The sequence below is a fragment of the Oncorhynchus masou genome, chromosome 23 (genome assembly GCF_036934945.1).
Source record: "Oncorhynchus masou masou isolate Uvic2021 chromosome 23, UVic_Omas_1.1, whole genome shotgun sequence".
Taxonomy (NCBI): domain Eukaryota; kingdom Metazoa; phylum Chordata; class Actinopteri; order Salmoniformes; family Salmonidae; genus Oncorhynchus; species Oncorhynchus masou.
In genome coordinates, this window is record NC_088234.1 from 30,830,744 (window position 1) to 30,845,887 (window position 15,144).

Consider the following 15,144-nt stretch of genomic DNA (forward strand, 5'->3'; position numbering starts at 1 on the left):
ACCAGCCTCAGAAATTGCAGCCCAAATAAATGCTTCACAGAGTTCAAGAAACAGACACATGTCAACATCAACTGTTCAGAGGAGACTGTGGGAATCCGGCCCTCAATTGCTGCAAAGTGTCACGTGTGCTCCCTCTCCGGGCCTCTAGGTCACCTGGCTGCTCGTTAGGGCGTATACCATCACCTCCTTGATTACCTGCCCTTTATATGTCCCACCCTTTGGTTTCTTCCCAAGGCGTCATTGTTGCTGTTTCATGTCGGTGCGCTGTTTGTGTTTCTTGTTTTGTTCATTTATTAATTAAATGTATTCACTCCCTGAACGTCCTTCCTGACTCTCGACGTACATCGTTACAGAATGACGACTCAACAAAGGGAAGCATCAGGAAGTGTTTTTTTGTGTGTGTTGGGGGTGATGTTGGGTCCGGTGTTTGGAGAGGAGCTACCTGGGAAGCCTCAGCCGGTTTGTAGGCTCCCATACCTCAACGGGTTCATTACGCTTCCATGCCTAAGCTGGGTGAACAGGTTCCCGTGCCTCAACCGAGGCAGCCAGGAGGTCTCAGCCAACACATCAGGCTGTCACCCCTCAGCTGGTTCGTCAGGTTTCTGCGGAGGCGACCGGTCCGCTCTGGATCCCCAGGATAGTCCCTGTGGTTGGCATCCTGCGGCTGGAGCTGAACGTGCCGGGGAGGGTGTACTGTCACATATGCTCTCTCTCTCTCTGGCACTCAAGGTCGTCATGCTCCCACACCTCAGCCGGATCAACAGGTTCTCGCGCCTTAGCAGAGGTGACCGGTCCACTCCTGGTCCCCGGGATCGTCATATTGGTCAGCGTCCTGCGGCTAGTGCCGCACATCGGGGATGGGGTACTGTCACGTGTGCTCCCTCTAGGTCACCAGGCTGCTTGTTAGGGCGCAACCACTCACCAGCATTACGCGCATAATGACACTCACCTGGACTCCATCACCTCCTTGATTACCTGCCCTTTACATGTCCCTCCCTTTGGTTTCTTCTCCAGTCGTCATTGTTGATGTTTCATGTCAGTGCGCTGTTTGTGTTTGTCTTGTTCATTTATTAATTCAATGTATTCACTCCCTGAACTTGCTTCATGACTGTCAGCATGCATTGTTACACAAAGAAACCACTACTAAAGGGCACCAATAAGAAGAGACGTGCTTGGGCCAAGAAACACGAGCAATGGACATTAGACCAGTGGAAATTTGTCCTTTGGTCTGTAGTCCAAATTGGAGATTTTTGTGGGTGAACGGATGATCTTTGCATGTGTATTTCCCACCGTAAAGCATGGAGGATGAGGTGTTATGGTGTGGGGGTGCTTTGGCGGTGACACTGTCTTGTGATTTATTCAGATGACCTGGCCTACACTGATCCTGTATATAGCTTCCTATCTTATTTCTAATTTCTCATGTTTTCAGTCCTGTTCTCATGAGAAATTATAAATAAGATAGGAAGCTATATACAGGATCAGTACTAATACCTCATGCCAGTGCTAATATAGTGTGCAGGGATACTAAAGTATTTGAGGTCGATATGTACATAGGCGGGTTTAGGAGAAAGTGACTGGTAGCAGAATAAATAATAATAATAATAGTAAACAATGTGGCAGCAGCATGAGTGGTGGGTCGGTGTGTGCATGTACAGTAAGTGTAGGTGTTAGTGTGCATGAGTGAGTGTGCAAGAGTGTCAGTGTAAGCGTGATAGGTGGATATAAACTCAACAAAAAAAGAAATGTCCTCTCACTGTCAACTGCGTTTATTTTCAGCAAACTTAACATGTAAATATTTGTATGAACAAGATTCAACAACTAAAACATAAACTGAACAGGTTCCACACACCTGTGACTTACAGAACTCGAAACATGTGTCCCTGAACAAAGGGGGGGGGGGTCAAAATCAAAAGTAACAGTCAGTATCTGGTGTGGCCACCAGCTGCATTAAGTACTGCAGTGCATGTCCTCCTCATGGACTGCACCAGATTTGCCAGTACTTGCCGTGAGATTGTTACCCAACTCTTCCACCAAGGCACCTGCAAGTTCCCAGAAATTTCTGGGGGGAATGGCCCTAGCCCTCACCCTCCGATCAAACAGGTCCCAGACGTGCTCAATGGGATTGAGATCTGGACTCTTCGCTGACCATGGCAGAACACTGATATTCCTGTCTTGCAGGAAATCATGCACAGAACGAGCAGTATGGCTGGTGGCATTGTCATGCTGGAGGGTCATGTCTGGATGAGCTTGCAGGAAGGGTACTACATGAGGGAGGAGGATGTCTTCCCTGTAACGCACAGCATTGAGATTGCCTGAAATGACAACAAGCTCAGTCCACTGATGCTGTGACACATCGCCCCAGACCATGACAGACCCTCCACCTCCAAATCCATCCCATTCCAGAGTACAGACCTTGGTATAACGCTCATTCCTTCAACAATAAACGCATTTCTGACCATCAGCCCTGGTGAGACAAAACCGCGACTTCTCAGTGAAGAGCACCTTTTTCCAGTCCTGTCTGTTCCAGCGACGGTGGGTTTGTGCCCATAGGCGATGTTGTTGCCGGTGATGTCTGGTGACGACCTGCCTTACAACAAGCCCTCAGTCCAGCATCTCTCAGCCTATTGCGGACAGTCTGAGCACTGATGGAGGGATTGTGTGTTCCTGGTGTAACTCGGGAAGTAGTTGCCATCCTGTACCTGTCCCGCAGGTGTGATTTTTGGATGTACCGATTCTGTGCAGGTGTTGTCCTGTCTCCCTGTAGCGCTGTCTTAGGCGTCTCACAGTACGGACATTGCAATTTATTGCCCTGGCCACATCTGCAGTCCTCATGCCTCCTTGCAGCCAGACTAATGCACATTCACGCAGATGAGCAGAGGCAGTAGAAAGGCCTCTTTAGTGTCCTACGTTTTCATAACTGTGATCTTAATTGCCTACCGTCTGTAAGCGGTTAGTGTCTTAATGACCATTCCACAGGTGCATGTTCATTAATTGTTTATAGTTCATTGAACATTGAACAAGCATGGGAAACAGTGTTTAAACTCTTTACAATGAAGACCTGTGAAGTTATTTGGATTTTTACGAATTGTCTTTGAAAGACAGGGTCCTGAAAAAGTTTACATGTAAACATGGCTGGTAAGTGAGTGGAAGCAGGAACATATAAGTACTTATCGTTATATATTCGTGATAATATACTGTATACATGTAAAGAGGAGAATTAATGACTAGCAGCACGATAAAATAGATCAGTACTAATTGTATTGGCAATCAATAATCAATGAACAGCAGCGTAGTGGTAGTAATAAATCAAATCAATAATCATAGCGTAGGTGTGAGGGGAGAAGTAGTTGTTAGCCATTTAACAGTCTTATGGCCAAGGGGTTGAAGTTGTTCAGGAGTCTGTTGGTCTAAGCCTTGATGCACCGGTACCATCTGCCTGGATGGGAGCATTGAGAGCAGAGGTTCTCCATGTCTCGGGTGGTTGGAGTCTCAGACACTCCTGACAAGTGCTTCCTGGATGACTGGGAGCTTCACCCCCAGTGATTCGCTGGGCCGTCCGCACCACCCTCGGTCGGTCTGACTGTCTGCCCTGTCTGTACTGCACTCATCCGTCTGCCCACCCTTCCACATCCAACCATTTCCACATTTATCCTCATAGGCTGTGTTTAGACAGGCAACCCAATTCTAAAAAAAAATTCCACTCATTTAAGTATTTTTGACCAATCACATCAGACATTTTCACGTCTGATCTTTTTCAGAACTGATCTGATTGATCAAAAGAAAAATTAGTTTAAAAAAAAGCAGAATTTGGATGCATGTCTAAACGTAGCCATCGAGCTCCAACTCCTATTCCATGAGGTGTGACACCTGAACCATATCCTCTGGTTCCTGGTCATGTGACATGGTTGAACCAATCCCCTCTTTTGGGAACAGAGCAGTCGGACAGTAGTGTCGTGACATGTCTGTGCTCTCAACTTATCAACACATCCCTAATGAGCAGGGATCCACTTGAGTGCTTCTGGACCTTTCTATAGTCCATACTTTGTACATCAAAAACACAGACATCCCTTCTATTATGATGGCCTAAAAAGCCATTGACTCCCCTGCACAAAAGATTGTACTAAATGGTCTCTTTAAGGGACTCAAAAGCATTCATAAGATTATTGTATGATATGCGTTATTGTATATGTCCACTAGATGGCGATATAACATTATGAAAAAAAAATGAGGAAGTACATTTTTTTCACTTATGTATTAAAATGTACCAATTTGAGCACTTATTTTTCTTAGACTGTCAGTGAGAGCATGTTCTTTTGGGAACAGATTGATGGGAAAACATGTCAGCAGCCCGACATCTGTTCCGTTACGTATGTAACAATTCCCCCCATTCAATAGGCTGCAACTGTGAACTCATATCTTGATCACAGATGCTGTTGTTTTATCCCCCTCTCTCACTCCCAATCTCTCTTTATCCATGATTATATTTCTATTGAATATGACTCTTTTAAATGTTAGAGCAATCACAAGTAAAACCTTTCTCGTGAATGACCTCATTACTGAGCTCAAAGTTGATTGCATGTTTCTCACTGAAACATGGCTGTCATCAGACTGTACTGCCGCTCTTATTGAAGCCTCCTCCCAGATTACAAGTTTTCATCCTCGATCTGAAAAGGGGAAAGGGGTGGGGGGGACAGCCTCTATTTTTACTAAGGCTTTCAGATGTAAGGACATTTTGTTTGGCGACTTTGGCTCTTTTGAGCATCATGCTATACTGTTTAAATGTTACCCACCAGTGCTGGCCATAACCCTGCATAACCCTGTATTACCAAGGGGCTTTCTACTGGGTCCACCCATAACCCATACTCTGGACCTGGTTATTACCAAGGGGCTTTCTAATGGGTCCACCCATAACCCATACTCTGGACCTGGTTATTACCAAGGGGCTTTCTACTGGGTCCACCCATAACCCATACTCTGGACCTGGTTATTACCAAGGGGCTTTCTACTGGGTCCACCCATAACCCATACTCTGGACCTGGTTATTACCAAGGGGCTTTCTACTGGGTCCACCCATAACCCATACTCTGGACCTGGTTATTACCAAGGGGGACTTTCTACTTTCTACTGGGTCCACCCATAACCCATACTCTGGACCTGGTTATTACCGAGGGGGGTCTTACTCTGGACCTGGTTATTACCGAGGGCTTTCCCACCCATAACCCATACTCTGGACCTGGTTATTACCGAGGGGCTTTCTACTGGGTCCACCCATAACCCATACTCTGGACCTGGTTATTACCGAGGGGCTTTCTACTGGGTCCACCCATAACCCATACACTGGACCTGGTTATTACCGAGGGGCTTTCTACTGGGTCCACCCATAACCCATACTCTGGACCTGGTTATTACCAAGGGGCTTTCTACTGGGTCCACCCATAACCCATACTCTGGACCAGTTTATTACCGAGGGGCTTTCTATTGACATATCCTCTATTGTTGACGCTGTTTTATCTGATCACCACTGTGGGATTTTTTTGCTACCTTGTTGCCCGTAGAACAGGGTAATACTGAACACATGATTAAGAAACGCTATTTCAAATCTGAAGTTGACAGAGATTTTATTGAGTGCATGAACGATACTCCACCACCTATTCTGCCATCCTCGTGTGAGGGTTTAGTTCATAACTTTAATTGCAAATGAAGGGCACCCATTGATGCCATAGCTCAAGTAAGGTTGAAAAGGGCCACATCCAAACAGAGAGCCCATTGGAAGAGTGAGGAAACTAATCAATTAAAGACTAATTGCAGAATGGCAGAGTGGAATTGGAGGAAGTCAAAGTTGCAGGTCTTGGCATATATAACAAGGCCATTAGAAATGCCAGACGAGCTCATTTGATCTTGATCACTGTTCATCAGAATCCTTCGAGAGTGCTCTCCTCGACCATTGATGGCCTGATAAATCCTACCCCTGCAAACCTATGTGAACTTTCCTCCACATCTAAATACGACGAGTTTGCAGCATATTTCAGAGGTAAGATAACCCACATTAAGCTGGGTATCAGTCAGGCAAGACCTGATGAGAGGTTTGATGATATGTGCCCTAGCCGACCACGCGAAGGCACTATGGATTTATTTTCCCTGGTTGACACCGACATGCTTCTTCAAAACAGTTTTTAATTGCATATCTGAAGAATTACAAGCAATTCTTAATCACTCACTTTTCCCATTGCACGAAAAACTGCTAAGTTAAAATCCCTTTTGAAGAAAAGTCATCTCAATTCTTCAGATCTTAGCAATTTTTTGGCCAAATCTCCCAACCTTCCATTCTTAAGAAAAATTCTGGAGAAATTGGTGTTCAAGTGACAGCTGTATTTAAAAAAAGAAAATCCAATCTGGTTTTCGTGTCCACCACACAGCACAGAGACAGCCTTAACGTGGTAAATAATCTTAGAGCCAACAGAGATGCCAAACATCTGGACAACCATGATGTCCTTCTGGACAGACTGGAGAGGTGGATTGGCCTCTCTGGTCCAGTTCTAAATTGGTTTTGGACCTATTTAACCGGTGAAGAGTTTTTTGTCACCCTTGGTGAACATAACTCAGGGAAAATACATATCTTATGTGGCGCTTAGGTTTTGATTTTGGGTCCGGTACTGTTCAGTTTATATAGTTTATTTTACCCCTTGGCAGCGTTATCAGGTAGTACAGCATTGATTTTCACTGCTACGTAGACGATACACAACTTTACATTTCTGTGTCACCAGAGGATTTTAGCTCCACGGATAAATTATTAGACTGTATTAGTGATTTAAATAGTTGGAACTAAATCAAGACCGAGGTACTTATTGTTGGAACCAAAGCACACAGAGAAAATCTAGCCGCACATTTTAATTCAAGGGCAATAAAGACAAAACACAAAGTAAAAAACTTACTTTAGATTCTGAAGAAATTCGTATTTCGTATTTCGTATTTTATATCGCATTTCATATCGCACAGTGGGAATGTGACCAAAATAGTTTTATACCACCTGAGGAACATTGCCTTTGAATGTTCTTCAGATGCCGACGTTTCTCTCTCAGGCTGATACCGAGAGACTCATTCCATGCTTTTATTACAAGCAGGCTTGACTACTGTAATGCTCTCCTGTCTGGTCTACCCAAGAAACCCATTGGTCACTTGCAAAACACACAGAACGCTGCAGCGCGGGTACTGACACAGACCAGATGAAGAGCACACATTACACCAGTTTAAAGGTCTCTGCACTGGCTGCCTGTGAGTTTTACATTATTCTGTTGGTTTTTTAAATCAATCCACAGTTTTGCACCCCAATATCTGTCAGATCTGCTGTTAAGTTATGTACCCAGTAGGTCCCTCAGGGCCACCGGCCTTTTAACTATCCCCAAAGATGAAGACCAAGAGGCATGGAGAGGCAGCGTTTAGTTATTATCAACCCAGCCTCTGAAATAACCTGCCGGAGAACCTGAGGGGGCCAAACTGTGGACATATTTAGAAGAGATCTTAAAACACATATTTTTAGCTTTGTTTTTCCTCAGGGTGCTTTTTAGTTGCTCAGTGTGTCATCCTTTTGTTGTTTATCTCATGTCTGTTGTGTAGAGAAATATTTCAGTTTTTATTTCCATTGCTATTCATTCCTTTTCTTCCTGTATAGCAAATTGCATTGCATTCCATGTCTGAAATGTGAATAAATAAAGCTCGATTTGATGTCACGTTCTGCTCCTTATTGCTCTAACAATATTTTTCTTTCTTTCTTTCTCTTTCTTTCTTTATCTCTTTCTTTATCTCGTTCTTTCTTTCTCTCTTTCTTTCTTTATCTCGTTCTTTTCTCTTTCTTTCTTTCTTTCTCTCTTTCTTTCTCTCTCTCCCTTTTCTCTCTCTTCCTCAAACATGTGAATCACATATGTTGCAAGTCCTTTAAAATAATGTGTCCAGTCACAGTTTTGACCTCCCAAGGCTCTTGTCATTAGTATGTGGAAAGGCCTCTCCCCCTTCCAGCCTGTCCTTGGTGCTACAGTAAGTCACTGTTCAAAGACGAGACGAGAGTCCTCCCCCATCAAAAACATTGAAGCCAGGGCTGCAAAATACACCAGGGCAATCGTGGTTGGCCATCAGATGTCCCCTACTCGTCTCACTCCTCGCCGTATCTCACAGGAGGCAGATGGCGTGTGTGTGTGTGTGCCTATGTGTGTGGGGTGTGTGTGCGTGTGTGCTTGTCTGTGTGTGTCGGTCTTCCGCGACGACCCAAATCAGACTCATGGCCGCAACTCGGCGCAGGAGAAAATTGTTGTCCTGTTGGCTCATGATTCTGTCCTCTCACGACACCCCCCTCCCCTCCCTGCATTTCTACTAAAATGAAACCCAGGTCTTATCTCCCCACTGGGGCCAAAAACTCTGAATTGATGTGCCTCTACACTTACTCCATCTAATTCACTGAAGATGATTAGATTAAGGGAGAGAGGGAGAGAAATGCAGAGAGAGAGGGAGAGAGAGAGAGAGGTGGAGAGAGAGAAAGAGAGAGAGAGAGAGGTGGAGAGAGAGAAAGAGAGAGACAGAGCGAGAGACAGAGAGACAGAGAGAGAGACAGAGAGAGAGAGAGAGAGAGAGAGAGAGAGAGAGAGAGAGGAGAGAGAGAGAGAGAGAGAGAGAGAGGGAGAGAGAGAGCGAGGTAGAGAGCAACGTAAAAGGTGAGAAGTACAGAAGAAAACACTAGGCTAATCAATCCCTTAAGAGGAAGTGCAGCAGAAAATCACAGGGGAAATGGCCGTGTCCTTAACTAATGGAGAGTACATTGGGGAGATGAGAAAACCCTGCTGGAGAGGCAGCTGCTCCATATTCCTTCCTAAGCCCCTTATTGGAGAGCAGAGGAGCCAGGAGAGCAGGGTAGAACTGTGAGGTAAGCAGCATGAGGTGTCACTGAGACTGCAGGATCAATTCTCACTCTCCTGGGGGAATCATTGCCTGGCCGTCTCATCTGAATAATAGGCTCCAGCCAATCAGATCCCTTAGTGTTGAAGTAATAGTGTTAAGAAACCAATCAATGACTTGCTACTAAATCGAGAGAGTTGTATTGAACCAATGGCAAGAGCTTTGAAGTAGAGGTTCCCGTGAAATAGGACCTATTACCATACAACAAAGCTCATCATTCCCTTCCCAAAATGTACAGCTTGATTGAGGATTTCTGGAAGATTCCATGGTACACTTACGTCATGACCAGGGTCTCATCTCCCGGTTCGCTCAGAAGTCCATCGACGAAAACCGAGGTGCTGGTGAAGTTGTGGATGATCCACGTCCTTCCCTCATCGATACTGAACCTAAGGAGAGAAAAAAAAACATAGACACAATTACAACAGTTCTATGGAAGTCTATGGGCTCTTTTCAACAGGCGGCCATCTTGGAAGAGGCATTCACATGAGATTTCTTATTGGTAATACTCCTCCTAACTAGAGAGAGCGAGAGAGATAACGTTTTGTTTTTGCAGTCCCCCCCCCCCAGCGGAACGTTGTACAGACGGCAGCAACATGCTGAATTGTGTATTACGAGTTTCTATATATGTATATATATATATATTCTATATAATGTCAACGCAAACTAAAACACAATAAACGACAGATACGGGCAACAACCCCCCCAAAAAATCGTGATCATTGTGAACTGTTCAGTAGGCGAACCGTGGCTGGGATGGCACTGCGGTGGATCCGTTCCAGTATCGCTGAGGAGCGGGTTCAGTGTGGGGCTCACAGACGATCGCTGGGGAGGGAGCATATGCCAGTAGCCAGGGATCGGATTTTTACAAGTGATCTTTTGCGAAGGATCTCGAAAGACTTTCCCTGCGAGTGCGAAGTGACGGTAGGCCCAGATCGGCGCAGGCATCTGAGCATGAGGTGTAGTCCGTGCCCGTGACGCGGGTGGAAGCTGCCATTTATAAAACTGCAGAGTTCTACAGACTCTCCTAGACTGGCCATCTTGGAAAGAGGCAGGGGGGGAGGAGACCCTGCATATTAGTACGGCTTGTGTCTAGGAGGGTGTAATGCCGTCATGACACACATGTCGTGAGAGACAGGATCGCCTCCAACCGGGACTGAACCGCCACCTGATTTAAAGGACCTGTTCGAGTCAACATCTAGACCGCACGTCATTGCCAAGATGGTTTCCCCGTGGGTCTGTCTTCAAACGCGCCACCAGACCCACGGGCTGCTGTTAACTTGAAGGAAGGACTTTGAAATGAGAGGACCGGGGGTACGGATAGCTACCTTCTAACTCAATGTAACCCCCTGTGGCATATGGCTCCCGGGATCAACAGGGTTACGTACGTAAGTGGGGTTATGTGTTGGAAAGGAATCACTGTGGGATTTGAGTAGCAGACCTATGCCTGCAGGGCATGCAGATGGACGTGCTAACAAGCCAGCAGTAAAACCAGAGAGACTCTAGAGAGACAGGGATTAGACAATATATACAGAGAGAATCAGAGGCAGGAAGACATCCCAATGCTGTATACAGAGAGAATTAGCTAGGGGGAACGGTTTGTTGTTGTGCGTCTAAGTTTTGCTTTCTCGATCTCCTTCTCCCACGCCCCCCCCCTCAATCACTCTGCCTCTCTCTCCCTCTCTAACACTAAGAGCGTGTCGAGAGAATAACTTATCCTAAGTGCACATTTTTATAAACCTTTGGTGCAGACTAATGCATTAATAACACACAACTGTGCATTTGTGATGAATTATAATGTACACTACAGCCTTTCCTAGCACCAATCTGCAGTTAGTCCATACCTCATACACACACACTGTATAAACAAAACAAGACTGCATGAAAATAAGTGTAGATTTACTTGTACATTCACACAACCTTATTATGTATAAGCCCATTTTTTATTTATTTTGCCACCTCATCTCTGAGCATGTTGTGTTTTTATATGATTAAAAGCGACATGGCAGTTGTGGGAGAGTACATCACCCCAAACAACCCCGCTGCTATTGATTTTATTCAAAGCCAGGCATTATCTAACATTGTTAGTGTGTGCAAGTGTGTGCAGTGAAGTCAGAATATTGGCAAAGGGCATCCTTGAGCTGGGGCCTTTTGCTTTCCAAAGGGCCCCAAACAGAAAGTGAATCTCTGTGATCTACAGTACATATGTAACGGTGTTGGAAACCCAGAGGGCCTGCTTCTTGAACTCTCGAATTCAAATGCCCTTCTGAGAGGGGGAGAAAAACGTCTCCTTTGAGGACATGGATTTTGGACTCGTGTCAGTGAACCCAGAGGGTCCTCTTTTTGGTTGAAGGGTCTTTTAGGGCTGTTGGAGGGCTCTTGACTAACACAGATGAGTGCTTTCTCTCTCTCTCTCTCTCTCTCTCTCTCTCTCTCTCTCTCTCTCTCTCTCTCTCTCTCTCTCTCTCTCTCTTCTCTTCTCTCTCTCTCTCTCTCTCTCTCTCTCTCTCTCTCTCTCTCTCTCTCTCTCTCTCTCTCTCTCTCTCTCTCTCTCTCTCTCTCTCTCTCTCTCTCTCTCTCTCTCTCTCTCTCTCTCTCTCTCTCTCTCTCTCTCTCTCTCTCTCTCTCTCTCTCTCTCTCTTTAAATAAAGGGCACACAGAGTACAGACACCGACTGTGGCAATGTCTCCCAAACACCTTTCAAAACACTCTTACGCTCTTGCCTGAAGATTTCTACTACAGCCCAATCCCAAGGCAGTGATTTGGATTTAGAGGGCGAAGTGGGCATAAAGTTGACCTTTCTGATGCCGATGAGGCTGTTGAGACAAAGGTCATCTGCTGATAAAGGTCAGCGATAAGGATTCTCATTACTGAGTGCTTTCTATCATTTATTTTTCATTCAACGTTTATCAAGGTTACAGCTTCATTGAGATAAAATCTATTGATATAGATATGATCCACAGGAGAGACCTGGTCCTGGTCAGGTGTTTTGAAGGTCATAGATGGACGGTCAAAAGACTGTGTGGACACATTGGTGGCTCCTATATTGATATATTGAGAGTTGTGTGTATTGGAGTTACAGAGTATGTTGTTTGATAGTAAAATGAGCCTACTTGAGTATTTTGAGGGGGATGGAGGTGTCTTTGATGGCAACAATGACCCCTCCATGGTCCAGGTACAGGATGTGATGCTCTTCCTCAAACACCTACAAAACAGGAAGGACAATCACAGGACGTGTCGAAAAGACCAGGAAGTGAAAAGTTAGTAGGACGATAAGCGCTAGAAATGAATTAGATTACAGTACATTAATACATCACATAAAAGAAGAGCAGGAAAATTGGAAGTGGTCATAAAACCCATTCAAAAAGCTGAACACTGTATAATAGGTTTTGTCAGGAGATTGGAAGGTAAATCTCCACCTTGAATTGAATTTCCTCCTTGAATCGTCTCCTTTTTTAGGTGGAGAGATAGGTGGGGATGGAGATGGTGAGGGAGGTATGGAGGGAGGTACGGAAAGAGGTGGGATGGGAGGTGGGGAGGGAGTTGGTCAGGGAGGTACGGAGGGAGGTGGTAAAAGAGGTGGGGAGGGAGGGGGGGCGTGAGGATAGAGGTGAGGAGTGAGGTGGGGAGGGAGGTGGGGAGGGAGGGAGGGGCGTGAGGAGAGAGGTGAGGAGAGAGGTGGGGAGGGAGGGACGTACGGAGGGAGGGAGGGAGGGAGGGGGGGAGTGGGGAGGGAGGGAAGTATGGAGGGACGTGAGTAGAGAGGTGAGGAGAGAGGTGGGGGAGGGAGGTGGTGAGGGAGGTGGGGAGGGAAGTATGGAGGGAGGTGGGGAGAGAAGTGGTGAGGGAGATGGGGAGGGAAGTATGGAGGGAGGTGGGGAGAGAAGTGGGGAGGGAAGTATGGAGGGAGGTGGGGAGAGAAGTGGTAAGGGAGGTGGGGAGGGAAGTATGGAGAGAAGTGGTGAGGGAGGTGGGGAGGGAAGTATGGAGGGAGGTGGGGAGAGAAGTGGGGAGGGAAGTATGGAGGGAGATGGGGAGAGAAGTGGGGAGGGAAGTATGGAGGGAGGTGGGGAGAGACTCACCTGTCTCCAAGTCTTCCCACAGTCAGAGGTGATGTACATCTCTTCTTTATACTCCACCAGCTGGGAACCCAGGTTACCTGACACAGAGAGAGAGAGAGAGAGAGAGAGAGAGAGAGAGAGAGAGAGAGAGAGACAGAGAGACAGAGAGAGCGAGGGAGAGACAGAGACAGAGACAGAGAGACAGAGACAGCGAGGGAGAGAAAGAGAGACAGAGAGAGACAGAGAGACAGAGAGACAGAGAGACATACAGAGAGATGGAGAGAGAGAGAGACAGAGCGAGAGAGAGAGAGAGAGAGAGAGAGAGAGACAGAGAGAGCGAGAGAGAGCACAATTAGACCCAACCAAATCATGAGAAAACAAAAAGATAATTACACATTGGAAAGAATTAACAAAAAAACAGAGCGAACTAGATTTCAATTTGGCCCTAAACAGAGAGTACACAGTGGCAGAATACCTGACCACTGTGACTGACCCAAACCTAAGGAAAGCTTTGACTATGTACAGACTCCGTGAGCATAGCCTTGCTTTTGAGAAAGGCCGCCGTAGGCAGACATGGCTCTCAAGTGAAGACAGGCTATGTGCTCACTGCCCACAAAATGAGGTGGAAACTGAGCTGCACTTCCTAACCTCCTGCCCAATATTAGAGAGACATATTTCCCTCAGATTACACAGCTCCACAAAGAACTCGAAAACATATCCAATTTTGATAAACTCCCATATCTACTGGGTGAAATACCACAGTGTGCCATCACAGCAGCAAGATTTGTGACCTGTTGCCACAAGTAAAGGCCAACCAGTGAAGAACATACACCATTGTAAATACAACCCATATTTATGCTTATTTATTTTCCCTTGTGGACTTTAACCATTTGTACATTGTTTCAACACTGTATATATATATATATATATATATCACATTTGTAATGTATTGTTTTGAAACTTCTGTATGTGTAATGTTTACTGTTAATTTTTATTGTTTTTTTCACTTTTGTATATTATCTACCTCACTTGCTTTGGCAATGTTACAGTTTTTCTCAGTCACTTTGGTGCATTTCTTTGATCAAAAGTGCGATTCTTGATACCACTTGTACAAATTCCAAATCATCCAGTCACTTGTGCACATCATTAAAGCAATTTATTATTCCTTTGAACAAATTGCAATTGATAATGTACAAGTGTCAGCTTTTTTCCACATTATCAATTGCTCATGTCATGTTGATCAAAATATAATAGATGGTTCTCTGTTGAATAGTCTTACCCCTCAAAACATCTAGGCATTAGTTCCTTGCATAAGCCATTACATGCAAAATTGTTGAACTATTTGTCATAAACTGTCAAGCATAGTTTTTCACATTTCTATTAGATCTTTTGTACAAAAACGTGAATTGATGAATCGTGCAGGTGAAATTGACTCTCACTCATGAAGGAATGTAAGTGTTAGTTCAACCAACAATCAACCAGTTGTCGAAATTGCTCAAAGGTGCATCTCATGAAGAATCAATTGGCAAGCATATATAGACAGTCCACAACAGAGTTGCAATTTTACAATAATGGATGGACCAGGAAACGAACAGGGTCAACAGCCAAGAGGAGGAAGAAGAGGAGCAAGGATGCGTGGTGGAAGGCAAAACAGAGGAGAAGAGGACATAGGCGCATATCTGATGACATAAGTGCCACTATTGTAGACCATGTTGTCAATCATGGCCTTACAATGGCTGAGGCGGGTCGAAGGGTGCAGCCGAATATTGGGGGCTCAAACGTGTCCTCAATAGTCAAACGTTTCGAAGAGAGAACAGGTATGTCCACCAATGTACAGTGCACTGTCACTTGTATTTCACAGCATACAGAAATATTCTCTATACAGATACATACTGCACCTTACATGCACCCACCTGTATGTTTTACAGTAAAATGTGTGTTCGCATAGTTTTTGTCTATGTGAAAGTGTGCGATGCATCACTGCATTTTTCCCCACATAGACAACCGGTGGCAGAGGACGCCTTTTCACGCCTCAACAGGAGGAGGCTATTTGCACCATGGTCCGAGCAAACAATGCCATGAGACTCAGAGAAATACAAAGGACCATTATAGAAGACAATGATGTCTTTGAAAACATCCATAC

General features: G+C 45.2%; 1 protein-coding gene across 5 annotated transcripts in view; it reads right to left on the bottom strand.

The window, feature by feature from the left end:
• The window catches only part of LOC135510736 (VPS10 domain-containing receptor SorCS2-like), a 326,373-nt gene that overhangs the window by 20,102 nt on the left and 291,127 nt on the right, over positions 1-15,144 (bottom strand). For all 5 annotated transcript variants that reach the window (XM_064931905.1, XM_064931904.1, XM_064931902.1 and 2 more), the window contains exons 12-14: positions 13,023-13,099; positions 12,054-12,145; positions 9,222-9,329 (exon numbers count right to left, since the gene is read on the bottom strand). In XM_064931905.1, coding sequence (XP_064787977.1) covers positions 9,222-9,329; positions 12,054-12,145; positions 13,023-13,099 — 277 coding nt within the window. The remainder of the gene's footprint in view (positions 1-9,221; positions 9,330-12,053; positions 12,146-13,022; positions 13,100-15,144) is intronic.